The 12,835-nt window shown below is 41.9% G+C and overlaps 1 protein-coding gene across 1 annotated transcript in view; it reads left to right on the plus strand.

Annotated features, from left to right (window-relative positions):
- LOC119727280 (sushi, von Willebrand factor type A, EGF and pentraxin domain-containing protein 1-like) overlaps nt 1-12,835 on the plus strand; it is a 51,155-nt gene that overhangs the window by 2,451 nt on the left and 35,869 nt on the right. The window contains exons 4-15 of the mRNA XM_038199134.1: nt 1,130-1,300; nt 2,090-2,338; nt 2,903-3,091; nt 3,741-3,938; nt 4,371-4,565; nt 5,160-5,360; nt 6,082-6,297; nt 7,778-7,878; nt 8,879-9,047; nt 10,392-10,616; nt 11,275-11,466; nt 11,785-11,979. Of these exons, the coding sequence (XP_038055062.1) occupies nt 1,130-1,300; nt 2,090-2,338; nt 2,903-3,091; nt 3,741-3,938; nt 4,371-4,565; nt 5,160-5,360; nt 6,082-6,297; nt 7,778-7,878; nt 8,879-9,047; nt 10,392-10,616; nt 11,275-11,466; nt 11,785-11,979 (2,301 nt within the window). The remainder of the gene's footprint in view (nt 1-1,129; nt 1,301-2,089; nt 2,339-2,902; nt 3,092-3,740; nt 3,939-4,370; nt 4,566-5,159; nt 5,361-6,081; nt 6,298-7,777; nt 7,879-8,878; nt 9,048-10,391; nt 10,617-11,274; nt 11,467-11,784; nt 11,980-12,835) is intronic.

Raw genomic sequence — 12,835 nt, forward strand, 5'->3', positions numbered from 1 at the left:
CGTATTTATATTGTCATTTCTAGAGAAGATTGTTATTTGCATAATTGCTGGTCCCAGAGGGCCAGCCTAGCATCCTGTTTATACCTATCTCACTGACTGTCACATGTGAGCTGGGGAGTGCTATTGTATAGGATTACCTCATAACACCCAAATCCAGCCCATTCCAATGAACAGCCATTCTGAATCATTGGAATACAATTTTGTGTACCCTTGGACCAGCTTGTCTAGGCTTGCCTCGTTGTTTTGTTCTTATCAGCAGGTCTCACTGTTAGGTACGGAAACGTTAAAAAGATAAAGATAATCATAAGATAAGATAATTATGACTTAATAATAAGTCATAAATATGAGATATAAGTCATAATAAGGGAATAAATGTTTGTTTGGGAGGTATTATAACACTCTGTTTAAGACCGGTTTGAGTCTGGATGGGTGATAATTACCCGAGGCCAAGCCGAGGGTAATTATCACCCATCCAGACTCAAACCGGTCTTAAACAGAGTGTTTAATACCGACCGAACACACATTTATTCCCATTCATAAACCTTTTCGGTCCAAAAATAAAAAAAATGTCAAAACTACGAAACACCCCCTGACTATAAAATGGAATGCCCTTCTACAACTCGTTACCTTATAGGGACATTGGCGTGCGCGTCGTGCGTACTGCGCGATGTCGCGCAAAACCCAGCTGGGCTGGTGAAGTGTGAATTTTGGACCATGAAATACTGATTCTCTGGTAGTACATTGCGCATGCATACAGGAGGAATTTGAACGTTCAACCAATGAAACGTTAAAAGGCACCGGATTTCATAGGAGTCCAAATTTTTTTGTGATACTGGAAAAGCATTTATGACCAGCTAGCCATGTCTTTATCATCTGTTTAAGACCGGCCACGTGACGGGCTCTCGACCAATAGGAATGCGTAAACTGTCTTAGGTATTTATGAATTATGATTTAACAATTACTAAGTCGTAATTATGACATATATATCATAACTATGACTTAATAATAAGTCATAATTATGACTTATTTTACATTTTTTTAGTTTGTATCATGGCCCTTCAACGCTTCCGTAGTTAGGTACTGATTACACTAAATCAAAAGTAAAGTTGTTTATTTGTTTACATGCCAGCAATTCAGTGTCCATCTCTACCTGGGACTTCCTGCACAAACGGCAACAACTACAACAGCATCTGCACCCACTTATGCTCTCGTCCTGGCTACAGCTTTGCCCCAGGACAGAGTGGCACCAGGGTCTGCCGAGCTGATCGCTCATGGACTGGTTCAACCCCAACATGTGTAGGTCAGTGATCAGTCTTTTCGGGCATGCAACTTTTTCCTCAAATCAAAATGATTTCCTCTTTTCTTTAATGTCATTAAAATAAAATTTTTAAAAACATGTCACAAAGAGTCCTGTAAAGCTTGAAAGTACCTCTTCTTTTGTGACTCTCCAGTGACATGCTTTACAAGGGCAGAGCCACGCTCCTAAGTAGGACTTGTTTTGCCATTAATGGACAATGTCATCCATAGAGAGATTGACCAGTATTGTCTTAAACTACGATATTTTTTGGGGTCAAAATTGAAAAGGTGATACATGTATAAACTATGTGATTTGATCAACTCTGCCTCCCAAAATTGTATTCAAAGCCTAGATTACAATGGACTTGGTAAATAAACTTCCAAACGTGAACTTGGCAAAGTTTTTTGGTGGTTTGACAACAGATTGTACGCTTTTAATAAGAATTGAGGAGAGAATCCATTGTTGTAAATCACTAGTCTTAAACCTCTGTTTTTATTTTGTATTAGAGGTTTCATTGTAAGATTGGGATCAACTAGGCCATCAAGAGATATCACACTCTCGGATACTTGTAGGACTAAGAGCAAGCGTCTGGAAGAAGTTTAAATGCTGACAAGGACAGTGTTCCTTTTATCCAAACTGTAGCTGGAAGATACCTCATAGACGCATTTGTTACAAAAATTGGTCATGAAATTGGAATGATTCTTTACAAATTAACATGCTGCAACAGTGATTGGACTCCTTTGTCAGATTTCATCACTAGGGATACTAAAAGATTAGCATTCTGCTTTGCAGATGTGCAAGATCCAACACTGACCTGCCCGTACACCATCAGAACTTTCGCGGCTGCGTCCCAGACCTCCGCAACTGTCAACTGGATTCTGCCCCTAGTGTGTGACAACTCCGGAGACAACATCACACCAAATCAGACAGCAGGTCTGCCGCCTGGCTCGGTGTTCAGTCGGGGGTCTCACGCCATCAGTTACCGGGCTCAAGATGAAGCAGGAAACACTGCGACATGCTCATTCTCTATCATTGTCCAAGGTAAGGGGGTACTCTTAGTATCACCGGATGTTATGGATCATACATAATACACAAGCTCAAAATACTGCCTGCCAGACACTTACTGTGTAGATTTCTTCAGGGCTAAGGAAGGCTGAAGAATTTGCAGCAACATGTGGAGTTGTTTACTTCAGCCAAATACTTGGGCCAGTTTGACTGGGTTATATGTTCAGTATTGGATGATTGCATCGAGGTATTTGGTCCGTATGAGAAAATGCAAAAGAAAAATTGGTCATCCATGTAGGCACTTCAGTGTCATACTCCATGTTAAACCAGGGGTGTGATTTGTTAGGATTAAATTGTCTGATTTCAAAATAAAATAATTGTCGGGATTTTTTGTAAGGGTGTTTTCTAATATCAAGATTTTTAAAGAATACCTTTTGACATTTGGAATTCCTAAGGTTTTACCATAACTGTGTTTTTATCTATGAATATTATAAAGAACAAAAGGAATGAATATTTTAAGGGATGCATCACATGATATCTAACTATTTGACTTACGCATGGTATCACACTAACATTACCCTTAAACCTTTGTCATTGCAGTGATCCAGTGTGCAGATCTCTCCTACCTCACTGGTCAGAGGAGGACGTGTTCATCACAGTTCAACTACGGCTCTGTCTGCGAGTTTGAATGTCGGTCAGGCTTTGTGTTGACCGGTGGTCAGGCGAGTATTGAATGTCAGAGACAAGGAGATACAGGAGTGTGGAGTGCACAGCAGCCAACCTGCCAAGGTCAGTACAAGAATACAGCACTGTAGAATTGTAATATACAACTAGATTTACTTATGTTGTGTACAAACATACGGTAATTTATTGTATATTTATGTCAATTAAGTCTGATAGGACATGTGTGGTTGAATTGTTACACACGATAATAAATTGGCTGTTAATCAAATTAGGTTTTTGCCCTTCACCGACGTATAAACACTGTATACTCAGTGTGTTACCTCCCGAGGGAAAGTTGGAAAAAAAACACTCTGGTGGGACTCAAAACCCACGACCTCCTGCTTTCTAGTGCAGACGTCTTACCACTCGACCTAGAAGACATCTGCACTAGAAAGCAGGAGGTCGTGGGTTCGAGTCCAACCTGGCGCGGCACGCAGTCGCAGCTGGCAGTTTTGAATATCCAAATATTCGGTCCAAACTGGACAGCCCTACTTGAACAAAGACATTGACAAAAAAGTCCAAACTTTCAACACAGTGCTGGATAGCTCAGTTTGTAGAGCACTGGAACATCAATCTGGAGGTCAAAAGTTCTAACCTCCCTGAAGTCAAATGCTGTGTTCAACTTTAAAATTGTAAGAAGATCTTGTGCTTTAAAGGCATATAGGATCATTGGCATTAAGTTACACTACCGTATATTGTAATTTGCCTTTTGCAGCTGTTACTTGCCCTACGTTGACCGCACCAGTCAACGGTGGATTTTTCAACAACACCAACTGCTCGACAGCCTATGGCTCTTGGTGTCGGTTCACTTGCGACGACGGGTACCAGCTGACTGGCAGTGGAGTGCGTCGCTGTCTGGCACAGCCTGGAGCGGCTCAGGGATACTGGGATGGCTATGAGGCTCGCTGCGAAGGTACAAATCCAAAAATTCATCATGACCACTTTAATAACAAAACTGTCTGGGATTTTGCGCAATCAGGATTTCGTGACATTATTACACATTATTGTATCATTTGTGAGTTGAATCTACCAGAAAATGTGACAATAACGATTTCATTGAGTTTTTGAGACAGATGTCACTGAATAAGCCTAAGACGTAATGACGTCACACTTTGTTTACATGTGCGCTTTCCTATGTAGTAGGCGGACCCCGCTTTATCTTGCATACCGACTTCGCTCCCATAGGAAAGCGCATATGTAAACAAAGCCATTACGTCATTACGTCTCGGGTCTATTGCCTCTTGTTAACAGCCATATTGTGTATTTCCTCTTGTGAGGGTTTAGTCTAATACAATGCTTCTACTTTGGGCTTAATCCCCCGACATCTCTCTTTCCTTCTACTCAGTGCAAACCTGTCCACGAGCCTACATCCCTGCCAATGCTTACATCAGCAACTCACAGGATTGCCCAGCTACTGATCAGATCCCAGCAGGGACTACATGCCGCTACGCCTGCCAACCAGGCCATGTACTGACTGGGTCTACTGAGGTGACGTGTGGCAACGATGAAAACTGGAACTCAACCTTCCCATACTGTCAAGGTAAAGAGGTTTATAACCATTTACTTCGAATTCAAACAGCTTTTATATAACACCTAAATAGATCCAATTGTCATTTGATTGGTGGAATTTTGTTACATGACTTGAAGCATTTGCCTAATATTAATTTCATTGACAAATATTCCATTGCATGATTTACCCATTGCATGATTTACGTCATACATCGTGCAATTTGGCCCCATTTACCGTGCATTTTGGTTCCATTCGTTCATCGCGGAGCATGAACTTTTCTATTGCTATGAGTATACATGAAGAAGTCGATGCACGAGATCAAATACAGACTACATGTTCATTTTAAAGCTGTGAAAGATGTAATGGTGATGTTACCAAATCAGACCAGTTTCATCGGAGCAACAAGACTTACAAATCAATGATGGTAAAATTGAAGAAGGAGGGGGTGCCCATTACTTGTGTCTTATTGGTTAATTCATTAAAAGTTTTACTCAGTTCAATTTGGCACAAAACACATTTTTTTATAGTTGATATTCAAATAAAAGTATTTCAGATGGAGTCTTGAATAGCTATCAACGTTTTCCCAATTTAAATATATCTTGTCAATATTTTCATTGCTTGTAGTTGTCACCTGTGACAGCAGTGAACTGCCCGCATCGCAGAACGGCTTCAAGAATGGCTGCCCCCACACAGAGGAGGTCTACAACACGACGTGCACGCTGGGTTGCAATCTGGGCTACATGCCCACCCAGCCTACTGATGTCATGTGTACTGACGACGGGAATGGCACGGCAACGTGGGATGCCAACATGATCATGTGCGAAGGTGTGTAAGGATATGTGACTCATCTATCATACATTTCTTATTGACTTCGTGCGCAAGTACCCCCTCAACGATTACAAAGAGAGAGTTGGGGAAGACCACTGTGTGGGACTCACAGACGCATTGCCATCGTACCCCTGATGCTCACACAAAGATGCTACGGGTGTGTTGCGCATACTTAGGGCAATACGCATGTAAATATGTAATATGTGGTGTATCCCCCCCCCCTCCACTGGGTATCTTGGAAGTGCACACAAAGTGTTGTATACTGTTCGTGTACAGAATCCTGAAAAATTAAGTGTTTGAAGTGTGCATTGTGCACACCATGGTTAACCATAGTGGAGACTATGGTTAATCATAGTATGACTCTATTCACTTGAATGCAGGATGGTAGGACTATCCAGTCGACCATTAATTTGGAACCGGACGACAGGGCACGGTTCCATCACTGGTTACCAATAACCATGTGCATCATAGCACATAGCAGGGAGCCAACATCAAGAAGTTCGAGATGACATTTTGGCCATCATTTGACTAGAGATGTCGGCATGTTCCTATTAGTGCGCAAGCAAATTAATCTCGTATCAACCACTAGTGGACTAATGGTTTTGCCCGATGTACAAATTTGCTTTGCTTTTGCTTAAAAATACAAACTTGCCCTTAACCTAGTAACCAGACTTCACATCATGCCTCAATCATCCAATTTTGCTTGGTTTACACACAGCGGTCCAATGTGATCCACTGGAGATGCCTGGAGCACTAGGCTACCTACCTTTGTCCTGCACACTCAATGGAGTGGCGGTAAATGACACAGACCAGATGCAGAGTTATGGCACTATCTGTATGGCGTCATGTGACCTGGGATTCACCAGTAGCGGCTCAGGGAGTCGTACGTGTCAGCTGACCAGCCAATGGGATGGCGTTCCTCTACAATGCACAGGTATGTGTCCATCGCATATATCATCTGACTGTGTTCTGGAACACTAACTGTGAGCTTTTCTTTCTTAATGTGTACAATTGTAACTTCAAATTGTCCCTCTTCCTCAATTGATGTGACATCAACTTGCAGTTGAGTCCTCGCAAATCACCATACTTCAATTACAAGTCATCTAATCTCAAGTCGATGGACACACTGTGCAAATGAGCTGTGACCAATAAAGGCAGTGATCCCCATTTTTTCATTGATTGTTGGCGAATGGTGCATGGCATGTCATGGATTTGGACATTGACCCTATTTATACTAGATGCACTCCACAAAGTTTTGGGCTTATTTGCCTGAGAGAGACAGAAATTCCCTCCTTTTGTTTCCTCATTGTAGTTCTTCACTACCCATATACATGTTCCCATCAAGATTAGGTTGTTTCTTATTGGATTTCCATGATTCCAGCCATACATCTTGCTTTTAAAAAGCAAGCCTTTTCTCTTTTTTTAGGAATTTCTGTCTTGCTCAAACAATGTGTATCTTGTTTATTATCTTGTTATTCAACAAACGTCATTTGGTTTTCGAAAATCAACAAAACTAGACTTATGTTTGTGGACAAACACAGGGCTGTTTCAGTAACTTTTTTGACACGTGACATGTAAAGTTTGAAGTAGAAGTTCCATCCAGGAAGGATGTGTAGTTCTGTTTATAATAAATTGTGGCATATAATATGTGATTACATTTTCAAAGGGCTTTGAATTATGACATCACATGTGATGTGATGATGTCATGATGACGTCACATCAATTTTCATTTATATCTATATTTTTGTTTGTAAATAACAACTTAGCCATAGCATACATCGTTAAAAGCAAGTTCACATCTTTCACCCATTTTAAATTGCAAGGCAAGGGTCGCGTGATTTTGCACATATTATAAAAAATGAAGACCCTGGATTATTCTATCGATTGCCGCAAACGTCAAGTTCAGGTCTCTCACAGTTAATTTTATATTGATTTTCAAGATTAAATCTATTAATCTTTAACGTGACGGCACGTGACCCATGATGACATTATCGTAACGTCACTTCAATTTTCATCTATAACACATCCCGGTTTAGGTACATACCAACTTTCAACCCAATTGGCCTTGTAGTTCTGTAGATATAGGCCTTCAAAATATGCTCCTATATTGTGACGTCACGGGTCACGTGATGACGTCGCGCACATCTTCAGATGCTGGTTTAAGTGTGTGCCGAGTATAAAGGCAATGGGATTGATTGCCGGTAACAAAAATATGTGTATAAATGCTGTGGGCAAAAATGACTGAAAAAATATTAATGAAAACAAAGGCTGGTTCGGCCGGTTGCCGAAACAGCCAATTAGTTGGCCCTTGAAAAAGGTGTTGATTGAGACTGGAGCATAAGACCCTCTAATTTTGTTGATTTGTATGTTTCAGGTCAATTCATTTCATGTTTCTCTATTTTCCAAATGAACAGATACAACCCCACCCACTTTGATGTGCCCACCTGACATCACGCTGTTTGCAGAACAGAGGGCCAACTTTGCAGTTGTGGGCTACGAGTGGGAACCACTCACAGTAAGGAAGAGTTGTTTCCCAAATGCGATAAATGTCTTTTTGTTTAGAATCCCGCACTCTTTAGAATCCCGCACTCTTTTGGTTGTCCAGAGTCAGTTCAACAACTGTTATATTATTTCAACACAATTTAAGAATACAATAATGCAAAAAAAATGTAGTTTAGAAACAGCTGTTATACTGTGTTTTTTCCTAGAGGTTTTCATAGCCGTGCACCTTTTTCACTTTTTCAAATGAATATTAGCGTTTTGGAAGTGAAGTCTACATATTGATCAAAATTAGCAAAATTCAAAAAAAAAACGTGCTGTAAGGCCAAAAAAAAAAGTCTCCGGTTTCTGGTATGAGCGCGCGTCGCCGTAGCCATGCGCGTCGGCAAAATGAAAAAAAAATTTTCAATGAAAGATGATGTCTCAAAACCGCCAAACTCACTGGTTTGACTGGAATCCTGCTGCTGCACAATTTTAACGTGTTTTTAGATTAGGTTATGGTCGAGAATAAGCTTTATGTGACCTCTCTGGACTCCCATATATTCGCACTAAGTTTAGTCGGGCACCATTTGCAGTCATCAGCCGACATTTGAAGCAAAAAAATCAGGTAAAAAAAAAAAAAAAAGCCGCGTCACCGCACCACTTTTTGGGCAAGCTCCATACCAGAAACCGGAGACTTTTTTTTTTTGGCCTAATGCGCATTTTAAAGCATTTGTTGTTCAGACTTTAGGGTGGTACCAACTTGATTTGCAGTAGCTATTACATAGTGAGGAGTCCAGGAGCTTATCTTCTACTGGCCTAGTTCTACTGACCGGTTGGGTGATACGTACAGTACATGCATCGCTTGTATGGGATAGGAAATAGCTACCTTAACTTCCTTAAATGTGTATGAACATCGGCCAATGAAAGATTCATGTTTGGCTCATAAATATGTATGACGTGTAATAATGATGACATTATTTTGTGAATCATTTATTTTGTGACGTTTATTTGACATTATTTTGTGAATCATTTAGGCCATAGACGCCAGTGGTAACATCATTGCGACGCTGGTTAGCATCAATGGCCAGCCAGTACCAGCAAATAGGAGCTCTGTATTCTATGAAGGGACATATCATTTCAACTACTTTGCGGAAGATGCCAGTTACAATTCAGCAACATGTGATCTCCTAGTAAATGTCTTAGGTAACAATAATCTCATTGAGTTACTTTTGGTCATATAAATTTCTAGTAGTTTGAATTACCACTAGCCCAATAACTGATTTTGTGAAGTTTTGCAGTCGATTCCCTCAAAAGTCCATAACAAGTCAGTCACAAGTTGCATTGGATGAACATTGAAAAGGAATGTGTTTGTTACTATGGCTTTCGAATAATTTGGGACTTGACTTTGTCTTGAGACTTTTGATTGACTCGCAGTGGACTTGTGACGGACTTTTGATGGTCTTGACAACGACGCTGTGACATGACCATTTTACCCCACATTTACCGCATTTTACCCAAAAGTACCCCATTCATGCAAAAGTCGCCAGGTGCCCGCCATTGTACGGTCCCCAGAACAGTGAGACCAGTCTGGTGTCGGGCCAAGGGGAATGTGATAATGCTGCATCGTATGGCATCAGTGGCGTAGCCACCGGGGGGGCGTGGGGGGGGGGGGGGGGCGACCGCCCCCCCATGAAACCTTGTCGCCCCCCCAGTCGCCCCCCCACTGAGATTTTGAGTTTCTAAAAAAATTATAATTGATCTACATGACGCCATGGGCCCTATTATGTACTACAATGTCTCTTTCCTTAGAAAATATTGGTTAAAGTGGTCAGAAATTGCCTCAGATAGCACCACAGAGCATTTAGAATCCAAAATTTTTCGGGGCCCTTAAGCGGGCCCCGAACCCCACGCCTATAGCTCAGAATTCTGGTAGCTGATTCAATGACTCCAACCTCGAAAACAATGTTCACAAAATTTTCTTATGCCTTTAGCTGAGAAAACCTCAAAAATTATGTTTAAATTATTAACTTTTGTGCTAAGATAATTATTGGTTAAAGTGGTAAGAAATTGCCTCAGATCACACCACAGAGCATCGAAAATCCAATTTTTTTCGGGGCCCTTAAGCGGGCCCCGAACCCCACGCCAATAGCTCAGAATACCGATAGCTTATTCAATGTCTCCAACCTCGAAAACGATGTTCAAATAATTATCTTTTGCCAAGAAAATATTAGTTAAAGCATGGAGGAAAGTCGTAAGAAATTGCTTCAAATCACATCACAGAACATCTAGAATCCAATTTTTTCGGGGCCCTTAAGCGGGCCCCGAACCCCACGCCGTAAGGGCTTCGCGCTTCGCGCTTGCATCAGTTATGATCAAGGTATGTCCCCCCCCCCCCACTTTTGAGAAGCGATTGACACCCCTGCTTGACGCCCCCCATGAAATGTTCCAGCGCCCCCCCACTGAAAAATTCCTGGCTACGCCACTGTATGGCATGGTGTGTACCCAGTTTATCCCAGTTTACCCCATTTTATCCCATTCATGCAACAGTCACCAGGTGCCCGCCGTTGTACGGTCCCCAGAACAGTGAGACCAGTCTGGTGTCGGGCCAGGGGGAATGTGATAAAGCTGCTGTGTTTGGTTCAGTGTGCAACATCAGCTGTGAGGAAGGTTACACACTGTCGAATGGCAGCCAACAAGTTACAGCTGAGTGTGTTAAGAAGGTAGCGTCGTCCACAGTGGGTTATTGGCAGAGCCCATCGGTAGAGTGTGTCCGTAAGTACTCAAGATGGTTGATCTTGTACTTTCGTATGCAACTATGTTTTTTGGTGCGTCTTGCGTCCTACTTAACACTCGGCCGTCAGCCTCATGGTAAGTGGGACACATGCGCTCTTGGGATAACTTATATAATGTTTATTCCATTCGCGTTCATGAAACATGGAAAAATGTGTCCCAAATGCTATGAGGTCAAAAACCGAGTGGCATGGGACACAGACACGCTACAATGTCAAATTTATTGTCAATGTCAAATTGGGATAACAAATTAATCTTCAAGCAAACTTCACGCACAGTTAAGATAGAAAACACATACTGTACACAAACATTTCAATGTGCGTGCCGTAGGATTACTGCATGCATCATAGAATAGCACGATGCGCAGAGTACGATATGGACCATGGTATTAGGTATAACATGACACTGTTGTTGCGATGCATCAACCAATCAGGGTAGAGGATTCAAGTTTGAAGATAAATGATTGATACTCCATGTGCATATTTTGATGATAGAAGTTGGTTGTGTTTGTTTTCATTTTGTTTTCACGTTTTATAAGGAACAACAAACCATCAAATTAAGTCAAACTTCTGTAGACTAGTGTCTAGCCTTATGTCTTGAGTTCAAATCAATTTTCTTTTTTATTGTTTTTGCTCACTAGCCAACACGTGCCAAGTACCAGCTTTTCCTAACGGCTTCATATCAGGCTGCAGTGGCCAGGAGGTGGATTACCAGTCATCCTGCATCTTTGTGTGTAATCCTGGTTACCGTAGCAACCATACATCCCAGAGTGGAACCACAAGGACTTGTCTGGCCGATGGGACGTGGACCGGAATGCAACCAGTTTGTGAAGGTAGGGCAAGACTAAACGAGCTTGTTTTTAGTCAATTTGTTAGTCACTATATTACTGCACGTGTTGAAGACAAGGTGCGTGTGTATTTTGGTAACGTTCCTATTGGTCAAAGGAGGCCGGTGCCACCTTAGAAAATGGTTGTTGCTGGATTAATCTATTTGCTATCTTTGTAAAAGCTTTGATTAGTTATTTAGAAGTGTGGTTGGCATTTGTTTGTTTTCTTCTTACTGCAATAAAAGGGGCACTTTATGCATGAAAACTATATGATTCATAGATTGCTCATGGTATGTTGTAGATCCAAATCATTCTTCGTTGCAGCTGTCACGTGTAATAGCTTACGGAATCTGACTCACGGCACAGTGCAACCAAGTGACTGCTCTACCCAGGCTGAACTTCCTTACAACACTCTGTGTACATTCACATGTGATGATGGATTCTCTCTCAGTGGTCCATACAGTAAGGTGTGTACTGACCGAGGAGTGTGGAGCGATGCACGCCCAGTCTCTTGCTCAGGTAAACTCAATGTGTCACCCATTTGTCCCTTTACCGCCCTAAACCACCCTGCCTGTTACTCCCTATTGGGCCTGAGCCACCCAAGCACTCTACAGTCAAATCTCGATAAGTCAAATCCCGTTAACTCAAAAACCCTGTTAACTCAAAGTAAGAACTTATTCCCGTCAGAAAAATAGCAAATCATGTATAAACATACCCATGCTAATTCAAAATTTCAGAACAGAAACGCCAGTTGCTGAAATAAACTTGCGTAATTAGGCCTCAGAAGAAACTGGAATCCTTTTGTGTTAAGTTAAGAAATCTCCCACGACCCCAATCAATATACCCAAACTTGGGTATAGAAAAGCAACAAAGAGGCTATTAGCATCGGTAGTATCGTTGAAGCAGCCTATTCACTGCGGTGCAACTGACAACGATCCAAGCAAACCCTGACTAATCACACAGGAAGGCCGAAGACGCAAAGTGGCTGCAATGGTTGCCGCAATCCTTAGCAGAAGTGCGCCAAGTACTGCACTCCCACTACTGCGTAAAAAGATCTCGAAACTCTTTTTCATGAGTCATTATTGCCGAAAGCACTTCGTCTTTTCATATGGGGATGCAGCGTACATGATGCCATTGTGATTGAACTCCAGCCCGTAACTGCAACAAATTCTGGCTCTCGAGTTAGCCTGATCGCTAATGCTTGCCCAAATGCAGCCAGACGCCGGCAGTCCAAGCGCTGGCTCCTTGCATTGGAAATGCACGTTTAGCTTTCGAGTTAACTTGATCGCTACCGCGACCCATCTAGTTGAAGCTTGCACGATGGTGGGCCCTCTATCAATCAAATAGGACTGGTCACATGACCGCACATTTGGAA

Source organism: Patiria miniata, unplaced genomic scaffold (genome assembly GCF_015706575.1).
Source record: "Patiria miniata isolate m_02_andy unplaced genomic scaffold, ASM1570657v1 HiC_scaffold_20, whole genome shotgun sequence".
NCBI classification, from domain to species: Eukaryota; Metazoa; Echinodermata; class Asteroidea; order Valvatida; family Asterinidae; genus Patiria; species Patiria miniata.